Genomic DNA, 24269 nt, shown 5'->3' with positions numbered 1-24269 from the left:
AAGGTACGAGCTTAACAATCCGGCATTCCACACAAGAAACGCCCATCCATCTCATCCACCACCTCCCTTTGCACCCGAAAACCCAATCCCTCAGTTGAACACACTCACACATTTATTTTCCGAATAAACAGGTGTAGTCGTGATTGAATTTGGATAATGAGTTCCTAAGCATTCTAGCAGTATTTATCGTCTAAACAGAGCAACTCATATTTAGAGATAAATATGGGACAACAAGGAATAACCATAACAATCAAGGGGTGGCTATCCAACCATGTCTTGCAATAAAACAATATGTATTTTATAAACAGGCCAATAGGTTGTGTATGAAAATCTGGGTATTAAATATGCATCAAAGGGTGAGATTGGACTTGCCGTTCTCAAAGCCTTCTGGGAGCTCCTGCTCGCGGTACTGGTCCTCGGGCTCGGGCTCGCGGTCGAACTCCTCCTCGCGCTCCTCCTCGGGTACACCACGATCTACGGCACACACAAACGAGCACACAATAAATAAAAAGGAAAAAGATTTTACCTGTTGAGCTCCGAACAGGAAATATGAATGGAAAATAGGTAGGAAGGGTATTTTCATGAGCTTTGGATATGCCTCGGCGGAAGTATATGAGAGGATGCCGTGGTCGAATTTGGGATCGATTGGAGGAAATTTGGCGCATGAAATGACGGGTTAAAGGAGTATTAGGGGCTTTAAAATGAGGTTTAGGACTGAACCGCGAGAGCAGGGGCCTATCTGTAATTATTTCTGGAATGGTGGGAGGACTTGTTCGCGAATAAGGGAAACTGGTGGGTTAGATCATGAGGAGAGGGATTTATCCCTTTCTTCTTCCTGGAAACAACAGGAGGTGGAGGAAGGGATGACCGGCGGTGGGCCGGCCGGCCGGGCTCGCCGGCGGCGAGGCCGAGCGGCAGGGGAGGAAGAGGAGGGTGTGGGGGGCCCATTTTGGCCCTCACCTTGGCCGGTCGCGGGTGGGAAGGAAGGGGCGCCGGTGGTGTTCTGGTGGCGGTGGTGGAGGTAGGCAAGGTGCTCGTGGTGATGGTGTGGAGGTGCAGGGCTCGGCTCCCCTCTTTTATAGGCGGCGCACGGGCGGGCGGAGGCCGAGGCAATGATGGCGGCCGGACCTTTGGCCGGTGGCGTGCTGGGGTGGTGAAGCTCGTGGACGGCGTGGCGGCGTGGTCGACGAGGGCACAGGAGCGGCGACCGGCGACCGGCGACACGACGCGACGCGCCCGGCCAAGCACTAGACGCCAAGGCGCGAGCGGGCGCAGCGTGGCGCGGCGCGGCCCAGCGCGCGTGCGCGCACAGGGTGCCTCGGCGCGCGTGCCAGGAAGGGGGGGCGCCAGGCGCCAGAGGAAAAAGGGGGGGGCGGAGAAAAGAAAGGGGAGAGAGAAGGAGGAGGAAGAAAGAGAAGGAAGAAAGAGAAGGAAAAGGAAAAGGGAAAGGAAGAGGAGGGAAAAGAAAGAAGGAAAGAGAAGGGAGAAAAGGGAGGGGGAAAATGGCGGGGATTGCGGGATATGACGGCACGCGTGATGGACTTGACGGGCATGCGGCGAAAAATACGGGGACGGAAAAAGAGGGTCGACGACGTCGGGACTGGAACGGCGAATCCGACGGAAACGGGGAGATTTGACGGGGCTCAGCGGTTGGAAAATTTTGGAATGCATTTTTAACGAGTGATTTAATTCGGTAGATTTCTACGGGCGTTACAAAAATCCTCCCAAACATGTTGTTCTGGGGTCTAATTAGGTAGATTGGATGTGTTCGTTGCGAAAAAATCCGTTGCAACTTCGCTACCTGGAAAAAGTGCATTAGGGTACCGAAACGCACCTGTTTCACATTGTTTTTCATCTAGTAGTGAAATGTACCAAAACACTTCCAAACATGTTTTGGGGTCTAATGAGGTAGATTAGATGCATTAGTTGTGAAACAATACGTCGAAACTTCGCTACACAGAAACAGTGCATTCGGGTGCCGATACTCACCCGTTTCGCATCGTTTCTCGTGTAGTAGCAAAATTCTCCAAAACCCTCCCAAACATGTTGTTCTAGGGTCTAATGAGGTAGATTGAATGAGTTAGTTGCAAAAAAATCTATCGGAATTTTATTACCTGCTTCATTAGGGTACGGAAATGCACCTGTTTCACATCGTTTTTCGTGTAGTAGAGAAATGCTTCAAAACCCTCCAAAACATGTTCTAGGGTCTAACGAGGTAGATTGGATGCGTTTGTTGCGAGAAAATCTGTCGGAAGTTTGCTACCCGGAAATAGTGCATTAGGGTACCGAAACGCACCTGTTTCGTATCGCTTTTCGTGCAGTAGCGAAATGCTCCAAAACACTCCTAGAGAAGTTCTAGGGTCTAATAAGGTAGATTGGATCCATTCGTTGTGAAAAAATCTGTCGGAAGTTCGCTACCCGGAAATAGTGAACTCAAGTACCCAAACGCATCTGTTTCGTATCATTTTTCGTGCAGCAGCGAAATGCTCCAAAACACTCCCAAACATGTTCTAGGGTCTAATGATGTAGATTGGATGAGTTCGTTGCGAAAAGAATCCGTTGAAAGTTTGCTACACAGAAAGAGTGCATTCAGGTGTCGAAACGCACCTGTTCCGTATCATTTTTCGTGCAGTAGTGAAATGCTCCCAAACACTCCCAAACGTGTTCTAAGGTCTAATGAAGTAGATTGGATGCGTTCGTTGCGAAAAAATCCGTCAGAAGTGCGCTACAGGAAACAATGCATTCGGTTGCCGAAACACACTTGTTTCGCATCATTTTTCGTCCAGTAGCGAAATGCTCCAAAACCCTCCCAAAAATGGTTTAGGGTCGAATGAGGTAGATTGGATACATTCTTTGCGAAAAAAATCAGTCGGAAGTTTGCTACTTAGAAACAGTGCGTCAGGGTACCGAAACGCACCTGTTTCGCATTGTTTTTTGTCCAGTAGCGAAATGCTCCAAAACACTTTGAACATGTTCTATGGTCTAATGAGGTAGATTGGATGCACTCGTTGTGAAAAAAATCCATCGGAAGTTCGCTACCCGAAAACAGTGAATTTGGGTGCTGAAACGGACCCATTTCACATCATTTAGTGCGGTAGCGAAATGCTCCAAAACCTTCCCAAATATGTTCTAGGGTCCATTGAGGTAGACTGGATGCGTTCGTTGTGAGAAAATCCATCTGAATTTCTCTACCAGAAAACAGTGCATTTGGGTGCCGAAATACACCTGTTTCGCATCGTTTTTCGTGCAGTAGTGAAATGTCCAAAACTCTCCCAAACATATTATAGGGTCTAATGAGGTAGATTGGATGCGTTTGTTGCGAAAAAATCCGTCGGAAGTTCGCTACCCAGAAATAGTGCATTCGGGTACTGAAACGCACATGTTTCGCATCATTTTTCATGTAACAGCGAAATGCTCTAAAATACTTCCAAACAAGTTCTAGCGCCTAATGAGGTAGATTGGAGGCGTTAATTGCGAAAAAATCCATCGGAAGTTCGCTACCCGACCCTAGAGATAGATTGGATGCATTCATTGTGAAAAAATCCGAAGTTCACTACCCGAAAAGAGTACATTCGGGTGCCGATACTAACTCGTTTCGCATCATTTTTTGTGCGGTAGCGAAATGCTCCAAAGTCCTCCCAAAAGTGTTGTTCTAGGGTCTAATGAGGTAGATTGGATGCAATCATTGCGAAAAATCCATCGGAAGTTCGCTACCCGGAAACAGTGAATTCAAGTATTGGTGAGAAGGCAATGGAGAGGGTGGACACCGGACAGGAGCCGGTCACAGTCGCCTCGCGCACCACCAGCTTGCACTGCCGCCACACCGTCTCGTGTCGCCAACTCCCGTCCTCTCGAGGATTCGTTCCGGAGGGGATAGGGTGGGGTTTCGTTCCGGGCCTCGGAGTGAAGGGGTGCAATCGAGCCGGGCTAGGTTTGGTTCCGAACTAGGCCAACTGAACAGCAATTTCCATTGAGGTTTGATTTCATTCCGAGCTGGACCAAACCACCTGGAACGGACCTCGTTCTGGGCCATTCCGGCCGAAATGAATGAGGCTTAAGTCACGGTTAAATCCACACGGTTTGGATTTGCTTTTACCTATTCCTAGCGCTCCTTGGGAAGATATTTCTAGATTTTGTGTTGAGATTGCCAAGGACTAGGAAGGGACGTGATAGTGTGTTTGTGGTTGTTGATAGATTTTCTAAGATGTCACATTTCATACCATGTCATAAAACTGATGATGCTACTCATATTACTGATTTGTTCTTTCGAGAAATTGTTCGTTTGCATGGTGTGCCAAACACCATTATTTTTTATCGTGATGTTAAATTTCATAGTCATTTTTGGAAGACTTTATGGGAAAATTGGGGACTAAGCTTTTGTTTTCTACTACATGTTATCCCCAAGCTGATGGTCAAATTGAAGCTGTAAATAAAACTTTATCTACTATATTAAGGGCTGTTTTCAAGAACAACATTAAGATGTGGGAAGAATGTTTTCCTCATATTAAATTTGCTTATAATTGCTCGCTGCGTTCTAGTACAAAGATGTGCCCTTTTCAGATAGTTTATGGTTTGTTGCCTCGTACTCCTATTGATTTAATGCCTTTGCCATCTTCTGAAAAACTAAATTTTGATGCTACCAAATATGCTGAATTGTTGTTAAAACTGCATGAAACAACTAAAAAAACATAGAATGCATAAATGTTAAGTATATGTTTGCTGGTAACAAAGGTAGAAAGGAACTAAAATTTGAACTTGGAGATTTAGTTTGGTTGCTTCATAGAAAGAATAGGTTTCCTCAATTGTGAAAATCTCAATTGATGGCTAGGGTTGATGGACCATTTAAAGTGTTAGAGAAAATTAATGACAATGCATATAAGCTAGATCTGCCTGCAGACTTTAGGGTTAGTCCCACCTTTTAATATTGCAGATTTAAAGCCATATTTGGGAGAGGAAGCTGAGCTTGGGTTGAGGACGACTCAAATGCAAGAAGGGGAGGATGATGAGGACATCAACACCAATGATACATCCACACCGACACAAGTACCAATTTCTAGTCCAATTACTCGTGCTCGTGCTTGTCAAGTCAACCATCAGGTGAGTACACTCTTGAGTTCATATCCATCATATTTAGATCATGGCGATGTGTGTACTCTTGTTTTGCTTAGCAATGATGGAGTGGATCAGAAGGGGAGAGGACTCGCGCTGGCTGGACTCGGACTGCAAGACAACAACAACTTCTAACGACCGCCACGACTTCGTGCAGACTCCTTTTTGGGCGTTCAAGCACTTTATGGAAAGCTTTTCAAGTCTACTTTCATATGGATCTAGACTCATGTCCATATCTTCTCCGAGGCGACCATAATCATCAATTTACTACAAAGATTTTTTCTGTCCAAGGTGCTGCGTCACCTTATTTTGAGCCAATGGGCCGTGTATTAAGCGCGTCCTAGGGTTGGAGCATGACCCCAACACCCTGGTGGTCATCCTCACATATTCTTATACACCTTAGGTGCCACTAGAAACACTCAGGTTTTGTTTACATGCAAGTTTATCTTTTGCTACTTCCTTATAAGCGTGCATGTTGGATCAGCCGCCCGTCTTCTTATCTTCGGAACCCCACCATAATTGAGATTGAGTTTGAAACCTTCATTTACATCTACTAACTGGTACTTGTTCTACTTGTTTGCTAGTTCTTTGATTGCTTGCAGAACGAGTGCCCAAGTAGCCGAGTGTGGTACTCCACAACATCGCGTTAGCCATTGGAGGCAGTGTATCGATTGCTAAGGCGCAGCATCCTTGGAAGACTTTAGTCGGGTCGTGAGTGTTGTCTCCAACCACCAATTGAGTTAGCCCCCCTCTCATCAAAAGATCAAGATTCAACCCTACGAGTTCACATCGCTGGTGGCGGTCGAGGTCGGGCAGCGCACGGGCCTGCAGGCTGCGACTGGGGAGCCTCGGGGCGAGGAGGTGAGCGGCAGGCGTGGCTCGGGGTCGGGCGATGAGCGGCGGGTGGGACTCGAGGCCAAGTGGGACTTGGGGTCGAGCGTCGAGTGTGGAGGCTAAAGGCCGGCGGCGCAGGGAAAAAGCCAGCAGAGAAGAGGAGGCGGACGCGGGAGAGAGGAAACATAAAAAACCAGAGAGTAGGAACCTCTTAGACACCCGTGGGAGATGGGGCTGAAAGGGTGGATTTTGATGCCTCCTTATGCTACTTACGCTAGGGTAGGGTGCTAGAGCTGTGTTTTTTTTGTGCTAGAGCTATGTTTTTTTTCTGAATCCCAACTTTTGAAGTGGATGAAAAGTGTATATTTTTAGAGAGAAAACTGTCCGTTACAATTTGGAGAGTGGAAAATTTGGAGAGTGGGAAATGGATAATTTATTGGAATAATGTAGTGAATATGGGAACTAATCTTTTTGCCAAAGTCAAATCCTTATGCGTTGTGCGAAGAAGAGTAACCGAAGAACACGCATGGCGTTGTGCGACGCGCGAGCTTATGCGCAGCGGTGGGCCATAATCCGGAGGTAACCATAATCCGGAAGAACACCAAGTAGGAGGTGATTGAAAAACCAGCCGGGGCAAACTCAACCGAAACGGAATCGTCACGGGTTAAAGTAATCTTTTTGCCAACCCGAGAGTCAAATCCTTATTTCCTCGTCCCAAACGGCAGAGACCTAGCAAACCGAAGGGACAGCAAGTGTCGCTGCGCCACCAACCACCATCCTTGCCCAGGAGAGGAGAGGGAACAGAGGGAGAAGGTCAGCTATGGGGGATACGGCGAGGAGCTCCATACTGGTGCACATTCTGGTGATTGCTCTCTGCCTGACCGCCTTCGGCTTCGCCATCGCCGCCGAGCGCCGCCGCAGCACGGTAATGACACACTCCCGCAAGTTGCCTTTCAACTTTGCTTCCCGCATCCATAAACCAGCAAGCATCCGCCCCCTTGATCTGCACATAAACTGCATCGCTAGGACGCGCGGAGATCTGGGGTTGGATTTTAACGCTTGTATTGGAGATTTCCTGCTATTTGGTTTAACAAAGGGTTGACTTTTGCGGCTATCCATTTTTAATATTTAATAATGAAATTAACAAATTAAAATTCAAGCGTCTATCTTAATACCCAAATCCTAACAGATCCAACCGCAACAGTTGGACTAATCACTCAACTACCATTGCTACGTTTTCAATATCTTGTCTTTAGAACTCGTTTATTATTCAGGTTTAGGGTGGCCAATGCGGGATTGGTAATGGTGGAGAATACCTTAACATATTATTTTTAGTTAATCTGTAATTTACAAAAAAAGGGTCACTCTGCAGTCCATTCATATTGGCTATGCTATCATCCTTGTGTTATCATGTGCAGATATGTCCTACTGAATTTGTGTTTGTAGCCCTTTTATTATCAAGATGATTTTTTGGAACATTGTGTTGGTAACTATCGTTGTGCTCATGTTATGTTGATGCAAATAGTCTTTGAGCATAAATTCTTCCTATGTTAAAACAGAGTGAAGGCAGTCAATCTCTTGGGCAAGTCTTATTCTTTATTCATTTCTAAAGAAGCAATATATATCAAGCTACTTAACAATCTTGAACCAACCAAATCTTATATATTACAATAGAAAATATATATCTTATTGCCAATGAATTAGTAAGCCCAGTAGCCTTCCATGATCTGAAGTTGGGAGTGTACATCTGGCTCATGCCAGTGCCAAAGTTAGCTCCTGGACCTGAGATTTTTCTCTTTTTTTTTTCAAATGGGGGTTAATTTGGATGTTGATGTTGAAAAGGTTGAATTTATGCTTGAATAGGGAAACACAGATTTGTGATTTGACTATAGGTATTTGAGGTTTGAGAAACAATTTGGAATATTTATACCCCCTTAGTACTCAGCTAGTTAACTTCTTTTTGATCAAACACAATCTCTGCAACTTGCATGCTACTAGAAGCAACCAGGATCCAATTTAATTTTTTTTGAATAAGCTGTATGATTTAAGATAGAGTATTTATGGTTTAGTTACTGGAATCAAACCTAGAGGCCACATACAATGATCCAGACTGTGTAATATTTGGTTTTGTGACTATTTCGAGCTATTTGGTTTAACCAAGGGTTTACCGACTGTTCTTTTTCTTAGATAATGGAATAAGCAAATTATATAAAGGGCAGTCTGCACAGTCTCAACACATTCAAGCGCAACAGTTGGGCTAATTACTCGAATGTGATTGCTGAGTCTTAGGCCTAGTTTGCACCACTTCTTTGTTGTTCTTCATGATTTAGGAAGAATGTAAACTGGTTTGGTAATGGTATAGAATATCTAAAACTTTATCTTTAATGCATCAGTAACCTTACACTTAAAGGGCACTATGCAGTTCCTTCATACCCTGTTGTCCTATCGTCATTGCATTATCATGTGTAGTGATATGTCTTCCTGGAATTTTTGTTTGGAACCCTTACTTTTATCTAAGACCTTCTGTGGGTACCAATCTTTTAATCATATTATGTTGAGGAAAATAGTTTTTGAGCGATTCTTCATATGTTGAAAGAGAGTGGAGTCGGTCATTCTCTTGGGGAAGGCTTATTCTTCACTGATTATAAATGAAGCAATATATCAGCTGTCTAACAACCTTGAACGAACCAAATCTTAGATTTTACAACAACAACAACAACAACAACATAGCCTTTCAGTCCCAAGCAAGTTGGGGTAGGCTAGAGTTGAAACCCAACAAGAGCCACAAATCAGTGTTTGGGCACATGAATAGCTGTTTTCCAAGCACTCCTATCCAGGGCTAAATCTTTGGGTATATTCCATCTCTTCAAATCTCCTTTTATTACCTCTTCCCATGTCAATTTGGTCTTCCTTTGCCTCTCTTCACATTACTATCACGCCTTAGGGTTCCATTACACGCTGGTGCCTCCGGAGGCCTTCGTTGAACATGTCCAAATCTTAGATTTTACAAATAGCAAATAAATCTTATTCTACAAATAACAAATAGATCTTACTGTTAACGAATCAATAAGCTCAGCTAATGCCTTCCTTGGCCTAACATTTAGTGTGCCCATCAGGCTCATGCCACAGTGGCCACAGCTGACCCCTGGCCCTGCCGAGTAGATTTCTTTCTTTGCTCCAAATGAGGGCAATTTGCAATTTGATGTTGAAAAGGTTGAATTGTGAATCTGTAAAGTAAGGGGATGTTTGGATTGACGCCCATGCACGCCCGACCAAAAAATCAATCATTGACTCCAGCCCGCTCGTTAGTTTGGTTCAACGCCAATGTTTGGTGTGCCAACGTCCGACAATATCTAGTACGTGTACTTTTTGCCAATTCTGGGTGAATCGCGGGTAGTGAAATCCTTTGCAATCTTTTGGCTAGCCAACGCATTGGCGCGGCACATATGGGTGCAAACCAAACGAGCCCTAACTATGGTTTAACATATGAATGCTCATTGATATTATATGGTTTAATTGTTACTCTTTCAATATTCTAGTGCAGTGGTGATTTTGAAGGAACTGAATTAACTATTGTTGGCACGGAAATGTGCCGCCAAATACTTGAACACCGAATGTGCAGAGCCTAGCGAGGATCCAACGAACGCCCGCCCGGGAGGGACCCTATCGGGTTAGGCGCACCTTGGGTTGCTCTAGGCTTGGCAGGCTAGCTAGGGTGCCTCCTCATGCCATGGAGACAGGAAAAGAACAGCTCATGGGTTTGGAAAAGTAGGGCAAAGAGGAAAAAGGTAAAAAAGATAAGTTGATTTGATCAATTGGATACCCTCAATCAGCCTTGGCCCTTTATATTTATAGGAAGGGGAGGTCTTGCCCGATTATGAGTCAAAACCCTTACAAACTTCGTGTCAAAATACAACTCTTAAATTGGACTACACGGACCAAACCAGCCGGATTAACCTAGCAAACTGGTCTGACTGGTTTGTGAGGTGCAGAATTTTCCGAAGTCATAATTCTCTCATCCGAACTCCAAATCAAACACTCTACATATGCATTTTGATCGTCTTGATGAGAGGTACACAATGGTGAAGTCCAATTTGCAACTTGAGCAGTTTAGCCAAACCGGTCTGACGGGTTTAGAGACCGGTTTGCCTAGATCTGCCAATTTTGACTGTCAACAACTATCTTGTCACAAAACATATGCAGTTAGTATTTTTTTGAGTAAATTTAATTGGCATCACATATGTTTTAGCAGATCCATCGTCGTATAGGATTGTGACAAGTTTTCGGTCTATGTTATGATCCTTAGATCATTAGGGGATAACCATTACTAGGAAGATAGCCGGGCAAAGTTGGCTTGCAGGGAGACTAGATTTTGAGAGGGGGGGGGGATGGGATTGGATTTGTCCTTCCTTCTTTTCTTCCCTCACCAATTAATTAGCCAGGTTTATAAGCACACCATGCATTTTCTCCTGATTCTTCTCTATCACTTAATTGGCCAATTGATTGCCCGGGATTCTAATCCTTGCTAATCAACCGGGGAGCAAATCATGGTAATTAAGGCTTCCTAACCACTTCCTTTCTTGGCACGCCTTGAATATCGTTTGCCCCTCATGACAGGGCTGGCTGGCTGCCACCCCATAACAGTCTACATGGCCTAAGTTTACCATTCCTATGTTACAGACTTACAGTTAATTAGGGCATTGTTAACAATTCTAAATTGCTAAAAATAGATGCCTATGAGATCCTTTTTTGAAAGGTTATGATGAGTGATCTTTGTCATATATAAATCAGTTTAATTTTACGTTCATTTGTCACAAAACCATGAGCATGTGCTGTTGATTATGGCAAATAAGAAAGAAAATTATGACCTGTTTGTGACTGCTCCACTCCACATGGTTTAGCTCCATGGATTGGACTCCCACCAAACCATCCCAACTCAACCAAACTCTAGAGCAACCAACTCCATGAAGCTGGAGACCCCCCTAATTCATTTGGGTGATATTGATGGAGCATGTCAAGGTGTGCTCTAGAGATTGGTGGAGCTGCTCCACCATGGAGTTTTGGAGTAGAGCTCAAAATTGTGTAGTGGAATGCTCCCAAACAAACCCTTAGTTAGCTAGAACATATTTTACAAGAGCTGCATGAAAATCTTTTTATGATCCTGAATAGTTGCTACATTCTACTTTGTTATAACAGGGTTCAATAGTCACGGACAGCTCCAATACCACATTTTGTGTTTATGACTCCGATATTGCTACCGGCTATGGTGTTGGTGCTTTCCTGTTTCTTCTCTCAGGCCACTCACTGCTTATGGGTGTTACAAGATGCATGTGCTTCGGCGCCCCACTTGCGCCAGGTGGAACCAGAGCCTGGTCCATTATATACTTCGCATCGTCATGGTTATTTCTAAGCTCCCTTACATGACCCAAAGTAAACAGACTTTTGTACTTGCCAATTTTAGTAGCCCAACCATATAGATTTTCTTGGCAAATTTGCAGGATCACATTCTCAATTGCAGAGGCGTGCCTTATTGCCGGAGCAACAAAGAACGCATACCACACAAAGTATAGGGATATGGTATATGCTGGTAACTGGACTTGTCAATCTCTGCGCAAAGGAGTTTTTATTGCAGGAGCAGTTTTCGTGGTGTTCACCATGATTCTGAACGTGTACTTCTACATGTACTATGCAAAGGCCACGAGCCAAGCTGCCAAAAAGATCAGTAAGACAACCCCCAGCGTTAGCATGACTGGCTATGCATGAGCAATCTAATAGAACTCTCTTGTGATAGAAAAAAAAAGCATATTTGTATTTGTGGTATTTTCTGTAACACTGCAGTGAGTAATTTTGGGACATGACTTAGTTTCGCTTAAATGTTTATGTGTATAGTTTAATCTTTGCAAAACCAAAGTACTCTTGTGGTGCTACCTTATCTGACAGACCGTCGGTTGTGTAAACAAAGTGTTTGCAACAAACAATATGAACTTGTCGTTTGAACATTTTGGGTAATGGGTATTTCTTGGGTGCACGGTCCCGGCATCACGCACAAAGAGGGGAGCAACTCCCGCAGTCCCACTTTATGCGTTTGGCGGACGCACACCCCCACTCACTGGGAACGAGGGAGCGATTCCCGCACTCCCGCTTAGAGCAACTCCAACAGATCCCTTTAATTTCCCCCAAAATCTTAAATAGGGAAAAATAGTCAAAAAAGTAGCTCCAACAACTCCAGTACAACTCCCGCATATTTACAGCCACCCGCATCCGCGTCTATTTCTTCCGCAAATATCCGGAGCGCATCTCCTTCCCCAATCCTTTCTCGCGCGCCCAGATCGGCAGTCGCGCACCTTTTTTTTCTACCGCGCGCGCCATTTGCCCGTGCGGAGGCAGTGGCGGCGGTGCCCGAGATTCGCTGACCGGCGGCCGCCCGCCAGAAGGTCCCGCGCCCGCGCCCAGCCCCAAGCTCCCCGCGGCCGCGCCCCCCCGTCCGGTGGCCGCCCGCCCGACAGCCCTGCGCCCGCGCCCGGCCGAAGGCCGCCCGGCGCCCGGAGCCGCCCCGGCCTGCGCCCGCCCGCCCGAAGGCTCCGCGGCCGCGCTCGGCCGAAGGCCGCCCGGCGCCCGCCCGAAGGCCCCGCGGCCGCTGCCGGCCGAAGGCCGCCCGGGGGCCGGAGCCGCCCCGGCCGGTGCCCCCCGCGCGGGCCCAGCCTGTCTTCCCCGACCGGCGGCGGCGCCCGTCTGTCTTCCCCGAGCTGCGGCGGCGCCCGCCTGTCTTCCCCGAGCTGCGGCGGTGGCCGACCCGTCTTCCCCAAGCGGCCTAACTTCCCCGACCGCCGGCGGCGCACGGCCACCTGTCTTCCTCGAGCCGCAGGGGCGGCTGGCCTCTCTTCCCCGAGCATCAGCAACACCCGGCCTATCTTCCCCAAGCGGCGGTGGCGCCCGGCCTGCAGAAGGTTCCGCCAATGTCGAGTGCTCCCGTCCGGCAAGTTCAAGATCGGCGCGGCAGGCAGCAGATGCGTCGGGTCATGGCCGTCGGTGGCCCCAATGCCCAATGGAATGGCGGTGTCCAAGATTTGCAGTTTGCCGGCGGTGAGTATCTTGGCCGGACCGGTGGAGGTGAGATGCAAAGTGAAGGGTAGGGTCGACGACCACCATGTCCTCCGATGGTAGGCTTTGCCGGCGACGACGATGATCCCCTGGCGCAACAGTACCTTGGTAGCGATACCCCCTCTACATCTTTTGAGCACATGGCCGATGGCAACACTTTTCTGAACAGTATGGTTCTCATATTTTGTAGAAATTCATCAATCAAATTCATGTTTTAAGTTTATCTTGAAGCTGTTTGGTTGTGATTGCTGCTGTAGTCAAGTTAGCATCTAATTAGTTGAAAATGGTGGCTGTACTTTCGTGCTGAAAGTCTTAAGCCTTACGTTACCCGTCATATCTTGTAGTTCTTGTACTAGTCTTCCCTGAGCTGCTGATGTTACTATGTGCTTGATGCTGTGCATTATCTTTATGGTGCATCTGAAATGCTGAGTGCTGGCCTATGTGCTTGATGCTTGATGCTGTGCATTATCTGAAATGCTGTGCATTGTCCCTGAACAAGAGAATTTTCCATTTAGCAAAGCTAGCTCTTACAAACTTTCTAAAGATACCATGTCCAATGTGAGACAAGTAGAATTGTAAGCTGGGCATTGCAGTGCTACAATTGGCAGTTTTCTTCTTTGAGGGAACAGATTATCGGGCAGTTTTCTTTTTTGAGGGAACTGATTATTGGGCAGTATATGGTAATATTACTATATAGATAGGAACATGGCATTCATGCACAATCCCCAGTTAGCTTTATCTAAAGTGAGTAAGAACAGTTGCTCTTCATGATCAGTTAGTTACATAACTCCTTTCTAGGCAACAAGCTCTTAAAAGATGTTCCGGTTCAGTACAGTCGTCCTGCGAATGGCACAGGGAGCTGATCAAGAAGCTCCTGTCATTGGAATTCAAGGAAAACAAAGGCTGAAGCAAGTAATCTACTGCTTCATGACAGACAAAATGAGCATTTCCTGAATTGTGGGAAAAAATGGAAGCATCCAACGTATTTGCTGATGTCATTTCCAGATTTCGTAAATGCTTTGCATAAAAAAATGATTTCTAAATACTAATTCTATTAGTAACATGCAGAGATGTAAGTACATATATGATTGCAGGCTTCAATGTTCCTAGAGAGAACATGTTCCATGAACTAGCTGTCTGTCCATTTTTTTCCAGGAACATTATCGCTTGCTGATTGATGGGGAACATTTGACATTTCTAGATGTAAATGTATCTGCTTGATTTGATGCTTGATTTGATGCTTTTATCCATGCTGAGATAGTTGTATGAGACAACGCTGTAACTGTTGCCCCCTCACTGGGATTTTTCTTGTAGCAAGTTAGAACTCTTTGGATCATTCTCAAAAATAAATTATAATTACCTCTGTTCATCAGCTTATCAGTGATTAAATGCTTGCAGGAAATGGATATTTTTCCAACATGATGATGGATGAAACCAATTAAGGGGATTTTCATAATTATAGCAACACATATGTTGACCAACAGTCACAGGCAATTGAAGAAGTTCCAGCAGCTCCTTCCGCGAGGCCAAACCATAAGAGATCCAAGAATTTCAGTGACCACGAAGATGAGGTTTTGGTTTCTGGGTGGCTGAATGTAAGCTTGGATCCGGTCGTAGGCAAAGATCAAAAAGGTGCCAAGTATTGGTCTCGTATATATGAGTACTTCAATGAACACAAGACGTGCCCCTCTACGCGTACCATGAATTCGCTCATGCATCGGTGGGAGACCATACAAAAATGTGTGAACAAATTTTGTGGATGTCTATCACGAATTGAGTTAAGACGTTAGAGTGGTACTACAATACAAGATAAGGTACTTTACTCACTATGCAGTACTAGGTTTTATTTCGACTATTTTATTTTTATATATCATATATGAATATCCCTTGTTCAATTCATACTCAGAAACCAGGCATAGTCTGAAATTGAATTACGCATAAACTTAATAACAAGACAAGAGTTAGTTGCATTCAAATCTATTGTAGAGAACCAATTGCAGTACATAAATATTCAGTTGGACACAGGAGTTCAACTGAAATTGAACCAGTTGCAGCCACCGGCCATGCTACCACCAATTGGACACAGGAGTTCATATATTCATGCAAGCAGTACTTTATGTTTATATATCATATATGAATATCCCTTGGATGTTGGTGTGTGCAGGTTGCAGAGGCATGTGCTTTGTACAAGTCTGAAGACGAACATCAAAAAGTATTCCAGTTCATGCACTGCTGGAATAAGCTGAGAACACAACCAAAATGGCTTGCTAAAATTGATGAATTGGCTGTTGGTAAAACATCTAACAAGAAGCAGAAGACAAGCTCAAATGCTGGCCCAAGTGCAAGTTTACCAAGTGAATTAGGAGAAGGTGAGGTTCAAGGCATAGAAGATAATGCACTGACAAGGCCAATTGGTAAGAAGAAGGCAAAAGCAGCACTGCTACAAGAGAAGAAAAAAAGTGTGACAACAACCTTAGAAAATATGTGGGTATAGAAGAAAGAAATTGATGGGGAGAAGGAGCTAAAAAAAGAGGAGAGGTTCAACAAAGCATTTGCTCTTGAACAGGATCGAGTTGCAAATGAAAAACTACTTATTGAGCTGAGGAGCCAGGAGGTCCAGTTGCAGAAAAGGAGGGATGAAGAGAGGATTATGAGCATGGACCTTACTACCATGCCAGATGAATAAAAGAAATACTACATGTCCTTGCGGGCTGAGATCATGAGCCGACTATCTATGCCTAGTGCTTAATTACTATCATGTTTGTGTTTTGTTGATTTAGGAACTATTTTCCAACTACAGACTTATTTTATTCACTTTGGAACCTATTTACTCAGCTATTATATGTCTATCGCTCTGTGAGTGGTTGGTGAGATAAATTAATGTCAATTTAATTGCCGTGAGTGCATGGATATGGTCTTGTGCCTGTGCTATTTTTGAAAATAAATACTCGGTGAAAGTATTTGCTGCTAGTACTGTGAAAGACTGGGACTTATTTTGAGCATCGTAAGCATGTCCTTATCACAAGGCTTGTTTGGTTTAGTGCCGATTGACCAGATGATGTGTAGCGCATTTACTTGGCACTGGAGAAGCAATACATGGAGACTGAATGCCTATGAAAGTAACAATTATTGAAAGAGAATTATGTATGTCTGTATGGTTTATCTTAAACTAAAAAAAAATTATAACGTAACAAAAATTATTGAAGCATAACGTAGCAAAAAATCCGGACAATTACTATGAACTATAGACAATCATTTGTAGAGGTCTGGATGATGTTGCCACAGGTGCTCAATGAGGTCATCTTGAAGCTGATTGTGAATATCTTTGTCCCTTATATCCCTGTAATTTTTAATAAACTCCTCAAGTTCAGGTGTTTCATCGTGAGAAATATTCACCTTTTCTCCCACCCCATCATAATTTAAATCATCGCGCTCATTCTCAACTATCATGTTGTGCATAATGACACAAGCCCTCATGATTTGTCCGATGGTGTCTTGATCCCAAAATCGAGCTGCCCCCCTAACGATAGCGAAACGAGACTGTAAAACCCCAAATCCTCGTTCCACGTCCTTCCTACAAGCTTCTTGGGCAGTTGCAAAATATTTCTTCTTGCTACCTTGTGGTTCAGGTATACTCTTCACAATTGTAGCCCACGAGGGATATATGCCATCAGCAAGATAATAACCCATTGTATATTCATTATTATTAATGGTATAATTCACCTTTGGAGCTTGACCTTCAGCTAGCCGAGCGAATAAAGAAGACCGGTGCAAAACGTTGATGTCGTTGTGGGAACCAGGCATCCTAAAGAAAGCATGCCAAATCCAAAGATCTTTATCTGCAACAGCTTCAAGTATAATTGTAGGCTCATGCACATGCCCGGTATACATACCTTGCCATGCCGAAGGACAATTTTTCCACCTCCAATGCATACAATCAATCGACCCAAGCATACCAGGAAAACCTCTACTCTCTCCAATGGCAAGTAATCTAGCAGTATCATCTTCATTAGGTGATCTCAAGTACTCATCTCCAAAAATCTCAACAACAGCACTGACAAACTTTCTCAGACTCTCAATAGCAGTACTCTCACCAATACGGATATAATCATCTGTAGCATCAGCTGCTACTCCATAAGTTAACATCCGAAATGCTGCGGTAATCTTTTGCAGACTAGAAAGGCCAAGCACACCGGCAGCGTTTCTTTTCTGAACGAAATATTCATCATGTTGCTCTACGGCATTCCATATGCGTACAAACAGTGTACGCCTCATTCGAAACCTGCATGTCAAGAGTAATGAGACACATGTATAATATGATTTTTTTTAAAAAATGGTCCAAATAAATCTATTGTTTACATACCGTCGTCTGAAATAACTATGTCCGTACGTAGGATCATCTGAAAAATAATCTTGATACAATCTCTGATGCCCTGTCTGTCTATCTCGCTGAAGTACTTGATGACCTATGATAGAACCACGATGTTTTGTTTCATCATCGGACTCATTCGCATTCACGGCCACATGAGTAATAGAGATTAAGAAATCATCATTGTCATCATCTGACGACGAATCCAACACTAGATGCATCGAAAAGCTTCGTCGATTCATAGCAATTCCCTTTCACCTATCTCGAATTATAGTTGGAGATCAAAGCAACTGTTTATCCTAGGTATTGGCGGCCAAAAAACCTCGTTACGACAGAATCCTCATTATAGCATGTGACGTAAAAAAAACAAAAAACAAATGATGCCTAATCATTACCTTCATCCAGCGCAGGAGGACGTGGACGTAGGAAGCACCAGGAATCCTGCGCAGGGGCTGCCAGAGCTGTTCACCCTGTGCCAGAGCTGTTCACCGTGCGCACAGGGGGCTGGCGGCGTCCGTGCGGGGCAGCGGCGTGATAGGGTACCGGAGATTTTTGACGGGCTCCGGTACTGGAGAAAAAAAATTAACGGATACTAAATAGGCTCAATCCGATGACGTGGCCTCTTTTAAATTATTGGGGAGTAGTTTTTAGCGATCTGCTGTGGGCTGATATATTTTTTAGGAAATTTTTTTTTAGCATAGCCTCCAATACCTCGTTTTGGGGAAGAATTTTTTGAGGATCTGTTGGAGTTACTCTTATGCGTTTCGCGGATGCACACCGGCCCCATGCTCTGGAAAGAACAGGTGTTCCAGCTGCTTCGGGTGCTCTCGTGCATCCGACCAGATGCACAACGAACGGATTAAATGCACAATTTAGATTGATGCACTTTACATTTCAACCCTGCACTTTTCACGAATGAAACCTGCCATCAAAAAAATGTGCGCATCTGATCCGTCCATCGTGCATCCAACGCCAGTGCTCGGGTGCACGGGAGCACCCGAAGCAGCTGGAGCATCCGATCTGTTCTCCGCTCCCGGAGGTCCTATATAACTTGGTGGAAGTTCGTTAAGGAATATAATTTTAAAGTCCATTGGATCCAAATTATATATCTAGATTCAATATTTCAGTAAATTAGATCCAACGTTTTAAAAGATTAGATTCAACATTTTTTTAAATTGTATATCAACATGGTGAACAACACTACCTTCAACATTTTGAACCACATATTTTGAAGAATGCATTCAATATTTGCCGAAACTTAGATCAACATTTTAAAAATAAATTGTAGACCATTTCTCGGTGGAAGCAATAGGCAGCGGCGGCAACAGAGACAGTCGTGATGTGGCCGACGACTGCGGTTCCAGGGGGGAGGCAACAAGACCGGCAGTGCACACGAGCAAGGCTAGCAACATGTGCGGGATCGATGTGGCACACGCGCGAGGCCGGCGGCGCACTGGGCCATGAGGAGGAGGAGGCGTTGTCTCATGTACATGGAAGGTTGGGGGTTGAGGGAGATGGAGCACCTTCACGTACTATCTTAGGTATTGGAAGTTCAATAAGAATATAACTTCGCGAAGTTATCACTATAAGAAATGTGTCGATCTATGATGAAAATTTTATGACACATTTGTTCTCGTCATATATCTATGACATTTCTGGCTGAAAACGTCATAAAGTTTCATATCCGAGCAAATTTAGTGACAAATTTATGGAATATCAGAAAAGTTGCCACTGTAGCCAAAAAGAAATCGTCACTTGCTTTTTCATGGTGGTTTTGTGACGATATAAGGTCCGCGAAAACGTCATAAACCAACTAGGGTCCCACATGTAAGTTGAAGCTGATAAATAGGGTGGTAAAATAAAATGGAAAACATGCTCCTCCCGTGGGTCGAACCTGTTACCGATCGAAGGGGAATTCATTACTGCAACTGGATCGCACATGTAAGTTTTAGGTGAGTTGGTGGCAGAATTTTTGGTAAGTTATGTTAGTTTGAGATGAAAAAAAGGAAGAAAAATTAAAAGGAATGAGTGTCCATAGCAAGGCTTGAACCTGTGACCTCTTGATTGTGCTGAGACAGCACTACTAGTTATGAACTATGTATATTTTTTAGATAGGATACATTTTATATATCTTGCTTCTAATAAGTGTGGTCCACATGCTAGTTGCAGGCCCAAGCATTGGCTAGATATTTCTCATTTCTCGATATGGCATACACTACTGCAAGAGACTCGCCGGCATCACGCTCCTGTTGGCTATGGCAAAGACTGGAGCTAACGTTAGTGTGTAGATCTACAACGGCTAGTGGCGGGAATGGCAGCTTCTAGAGGCAATGGGAGGAGGAGGAGGTACGGTCAGGTCAGTCCCCTGGTTTGTGCTGCTACTTTCTCCTATCATCCTAGGGAAGGGTATTTCTGGATTTGGGAATCTGGGTTGAAGAGACTAGATTCCGATTTCGTCGTACCCTTAGATTTGCATTTCGATTGGTGTTAGAAGTTGATAGACTATAGTTTATGAAGTGCAAAGCTAAACATTAATTTTTCAAGTTACGATGACTTTGGTGATGCAGTTAGTTTATAATTTGATAGGTTCTTGTATTTTATTAGCTTCCAGATGAACCTGGAGTCACTAATCGCACTAGATCGCCGTCGCCTAATGTTATCGTTGTGCATCCTGAAAATAAGTGCGAGCACAAGTTTCCTCTTCATGTGAAGTATGATTGGATATTTGACAACCCTGGGCGCCGCTATGCATCCTGCTGCGAGGTAAACGATAACTTATTTCAATTCTAATAAACCTTGCTTGTACCCTTGATGTTAGTATGGTAAATGGCGAATTGTATGAATGTAATTGGTGTCTGCAACCTGAATGGGTTAAATGCGCGGCGTTTAAGTGGGCTGATCCTGAATGGGATGCTAGGACTAAAGGTATTCTGGTCAGGCTGATAAAAATGAACGAAAAAGCTGAAGAGGAAGCAAGGTCGTGGGAAGAATAATTCAGAATTGCTAAGATGGAGGCCAATGACACAATCTATGAGATGCACATGATGAAGCGACACTTTGGGGAGACAACCAATGAGCTGATGAACATGAGGAAGAAATTAGACATGATGCAGTGATGTCTCACCTAAAAATGGGAAATGGTAACAGGAATCTGAAAGCTGAAAATGACGCAACAAGGATATGGAAGGAAGAATGCACAAAGGCTAACATGGAGCTTGAAGTGACTGCTGTTGAGCTGCAGAAGGTGAAGGGACACCTGGATCAAGCCACCAATGGGGTGAAGAAGGTCAAGCAATCGCTGCTGCAGGCCACAAATATAAGGTCATTCAGGGACGATGACAAGGCATAATATGATGTTTGTTGTTATTGCTAGGTAGATGGTTGAGAGGTGGGATCATGCTTGTATTTTGGTAGCTGATGATACTATCTGGCAAATTATGATAGCTATTAATGATGATTATGAACTTTGTAATGATGAATGGCTATGACATGCCATCTTATAAAACATGTTGCTGCTGTGATGTCTGCGGCTTGTTGCTGTTGCGATGTTTGTTGTTATTGCTAAGGTAGATGGTTGAGAAGTGGGGATTGTGCATTGATTTTGGTAGCTGATGGTACTATTTGGCAAATTATGATAAGTAACGATGATGATTGTGAACTTTATTGTGATGAATGACTTGACATGCCATCTGATTATGCCACTTTGGTTTATACTTTCAATTTGATTCCAACATATTTACCATTCAGAATTCACTGTTATGTTAGTCTGAGATAAAAAAAGGAAGAAAAACAAAAAGGAAAGAGTGTCCATAGCAAGGCTCGAACCTGTGACCTCTTGAAAGTGCTGAGATAGCACTAGCACTGAGACATGAATTATGTATGTTTTTTAGACACGACGTACACTACTGCAAGAGACTTGCCGGCACCACGTGTTGGTGTTTTAGACCGGCAACCTGCCTAGGGGGTACCCTAGGTGGTCTTTTGTGCGGTGGGTGTCGTCGAGAATCAAGGAGTCGATGGTGATGCAAGGAACATGATTTAGACAGGTTCGGGCTGCTAGATTGTGTAATACCCTACATCCTGTGTGTTGATTGTATTGAACTTCTTAGCCCCTGTTTTGAGGGGATCCCTGCCTGCCCTTATATAGTCGGGGGAGTAGGGTTACAGGGTGGAGTCTTAGTTGAACATGGTTATAGAGTTCTACTCCTAATCAGTAGAGTAGTTTCCTTGTCTATTCCAACTAGTTTTCAGGAGTCCATGGAGGCTATGCTACCCTGCGGTGTAGCCTCCCATATCCTAATCTCGTCCGAGTACGTCACTGATTGGGCCGTACAAGGCCTACTCGTGGGCCTGGGGATGTATGCCCGACAAGCCCCCGAGTACTTTGTAGTTGAGAGGAATAGCTCCGGGTACTTGAGGACGTCGCTCGAGTTCTCCTTGGTGCTTTCTAAGTTGTAGACGCGGCCAATCCTTCGAGTACTAGTGTTGTCGCATGACTGGAAGGTACTCTCAGCATCCTCGATGTTTGAGTAACCTTTTCCTTGAAACTTTTTTTTATATGGTAGTGCGATGACAATCGCACTCCATATGGAGTAGCCCCCGAGCCTTAGGTTGAATCGAAGAATCAGGCTGAGGGTCAAATCTGTGACTTCGCTCTCACTTATGTAGTCTTCAGAAAAAAGAAAACTTTATCCAGCAGGTACGGTATCCGCAGCCCCCGAGCACTTAGGTGATTACTTGCAGTCGATGAAGGAGTCAAACCTTTGGTTAGAGTATTCATTGGAAATTATGGTGGTAAATGTGATTTATATCTGACCGTTGCTTGATTGATGCTTGAAATCCGGAGGTGATGTAGATATAACAGGGAGGCCCAATGGTGATTAGTGGTACGTCATTTTTAGCAGATCTGTTTTTTGCGCCCCTTTCCTGTGCATCTAGAGCCGCCACTCTTCCCTGCACCGCCACTGCCATTGTTGCCTTGTCCTTACCCTTGAGGGAGATCTGCTGTCGCTCCTCCTCCACCCTTCCTGAGACTGACTGATGCGCGTCAAGAAGATGGGGAAGAAATCGGAGAAAACCCAGGGTGAAGCCGTGGCCACCAGTAAGGTAAGATCTAAATCCAAGAAAGGCAAAGAGCTCGCGCTACCAGCACCAAAGTGTGGTCCAACAAATCAGACTACATCGCCGCCGCCTGGGATCACCTGGTAGCACTCTGTGATGAAGGAACCAGCGGTCCAGGGTTTGGTTGACGTAAAGCTTCTTCAACCAAAACTTGAACTCGAGTGGAGGCCTGCATTTGGGAATGCATGGCAGTTTGAGGAGCACCTGAAGGAGACAGTCATGCTAACACATTTCGTTGAGAGAGGAGTAACAGTGCCCACCTTTGACTTCTTCAGAGGTATTCTCGGGTACTACAACCTTCAGTTAGTTCACTTGAATCCCAATGGTGTGCTCCATATGGCTATCTTTGTACACTTGTGTGAGGTGTAACTAGGTGTCCCTCCTAGTCTTGATCTTTTTAGAAAGTTGTTTCGCTATAAGCCGCAACCCAGTGCAACTAGGACAGAGGTGTTTGGAGGGGCTGGGTTTCAGCTGAGGAACTCGAGTGCTTATCTCGAATGTCCTGCCTGACTCTCATGGCGACTGGAAGAAAAGATGGTTTTATGTTGGGAATCATGATCCTGTCTTGCTAGTGGTCACCGGTCATGCTCCAAAGCATGCGGATAATTGGGTTAGCGAGCCCGAGGACACCCCTGAAATTGCTAACCTGCTGACTCAGATTGCCGAGTTGAAGTTGTTGGGCTTGACTGGCATCAATGTGGACGCCAGTTTTCTCAAGCGGAGGGTTCAGCCTTTGCAACAACGAGCTCGCTCAGGCTCGGAGTACTTGGGTTTTGATGACCCGTCGCGGATGTCCCCTGATGACATATCTGATGATGATGTTGAGGCATTGTTGGGGAAGTTATTCAAGAACTATCAAGGGGTATCAGTATTTCCAGGAGTTCTTCGTCAATTTGATAGTTGGTATGGACCAACAAAGGTATGTTCCTTTGCTTAATTTGTGTAGTCAAGGCATGGTAACACTTTTTCGAGTAATAATTATTGGCTTGTAGTCTCGGGTGCTTTTCGGCTTCTTGCCACCGTCTGAGGGTAGGGAGATTGCTGTGGTTGACACTAACGATGATCCTTCTCCTCCTGCCAATAAATGGCGAGTAGTTCAAAAGAAAGGTGCTGTTTAGCCTATTTCTTTATCGAGTTTGACCCCCAAGGGGTCACAGAGTGCCAAGGTACATAGTCGTGTATTCGAGTACTTTTTTGGAAAGTTATTTCTTTGTAGAACGCTGATGATGTTAGTCGGTTGGATAGGCTGACGACTTGACTATCGGGGGTGATGAGGCTACTTATGGTGAAGTAGTCGCAATTGCCAAAGACGCAGTTGTCAGTGTCGTGGTTGTTGAAGAGTTGCCTGTGGGGGTGCCGCTTTCGAACCCGGAGACAACAGCCTCCGAGCGAGCAACATTGGCATCGGCAGCTCCTGAGTTGGTAGCGCCCGAGTAGGTTACCGGGTGTTGGCGCTGGAAATCACTGATCAAATTCCCAGCGTCGGACACACGACCCGGGAGAATCTGCTTAAATCCTGTTCGGGTGATCGCCCTGGTGCGGTTCGCGCGGCGTGCCAGCCAATCTGACCTGTTGATTGGCAAGGAAATAAACGTGTCAGTTCCCAGAGGTTGCGATCGGCTAAGATTCCGATCTTGAGAAGGCTTATCAGCGAATCGGCCGATTTACAGTAATAAGGAAATCGGCTATGATGCAACCGATTACCAGGCAACGTTTAAAAAGAAAACTACTAGAG

The 24269-nt window shown here is 44.8% G+C and overlaps 2 protein-coding genes across 2 annotated transcripts; one reads left to right on the top strand and one right to left on the bottom strand.

Moving 5' to 3' along the window:
- The first annotated feature begins 6513 nt into the window (after positions 1 to 6513).
- Positions 6514 to 11942, top strand: LOC140222502 (uncharacterized). The gene is made up of 3 exons (XM_072293193.1): positions 6514 to 6868; positions 11140 to 11342; positions 11442 to 11942. Exons 1-3 carry the CDS (start codon positions 6764 to 6766, stop codon positions 11704 to 11706), a joined length of 573 nt encoding a protein of 190 aa, XP_072149294.1. The 5' UTR covers positions 6514 to 6763; the 3' UTR covers positions 11707 to 11942.
- Positions 11943 to 16296: 4354 nt separating this feature from the next.
- On the bottom strand, positions 16297 to 17634 carry LOC140222608 (uncharacterized). The gene is made up of 3 exons (XM_072293441.1): positions 17408 to 17634; positions 17001 to 17326; positions 16297 to 16787 (listed from the first exon to the last, which is right to left on the bottom strand). Exons 1-3 carry the CDS (start codon positions 17632 to 17634, stop codon positions 16297 to 16299), a joined length of 1044 nt encoding a protein of 347 aa, XP_072149542.1.
- Positions 17635 to 24269: the final 6635 nt, after the last annotated feature.

The sequence above is a fragment of the Setaria viridis genome, chromosome 4 (genome assembly GCF_005286985.2).
Source record: "Setaria viridis chromosome 4, Setaria_viridis_v4.0, whole genome shotgun sequence".
NCBI classification, from domain to species: Eukaryota; Viridiplantae; Streptophyta; class Magnoliopsida; order Poales; family Poaceae; genus Setaria; species Setaria viridis.
This window is presented reverse-complemented; position numbering and strand designations above follow the sequence as displayed.

Coding starts and splice junctions, on each gene's coding strand:
- LOC140222502 (XM_072293193.1), top strand. CDS start 6,764: ATGGGGGATACGGCGAGGAGCTCCATACTGGTGCACATTCTGGTGATT. Junction 6,869..11,139: donor CCGAGCGCCGCCGCAGCACG/GTAATGACACAC, acceptor TTGTTATAACAG/GGTTCAATAGTCACGGACAG. Junction 11,343..11,441: donor ATATACTTCGCATCGTCATG/GTTATTTCTAAG, acceptor GCAAATTTGCAG/GATCACATTCTCAATTGCAG.
- LOC140222608 (XM_072293441.1), bottom strand. CDS start 17,634: ATGCATCTAGTGTTGGATTCGTCGTCAGATGATGACAATGATGATTTC. Junction 17,327..17,407: donor CATAGTTATTTCAGACGACG/GTATGTAAACAA, acceptor CTTGACATGCAG/GTTTCGAATGAGGCGTACAC. Junction 16,788..17,000: donor AGAGAGTAGAGGTTTTCCTG/GTATGCTTGGGT, acceptor TCGCTCGGCTAG/CTGAAGGTCAAGCTCCAAAG.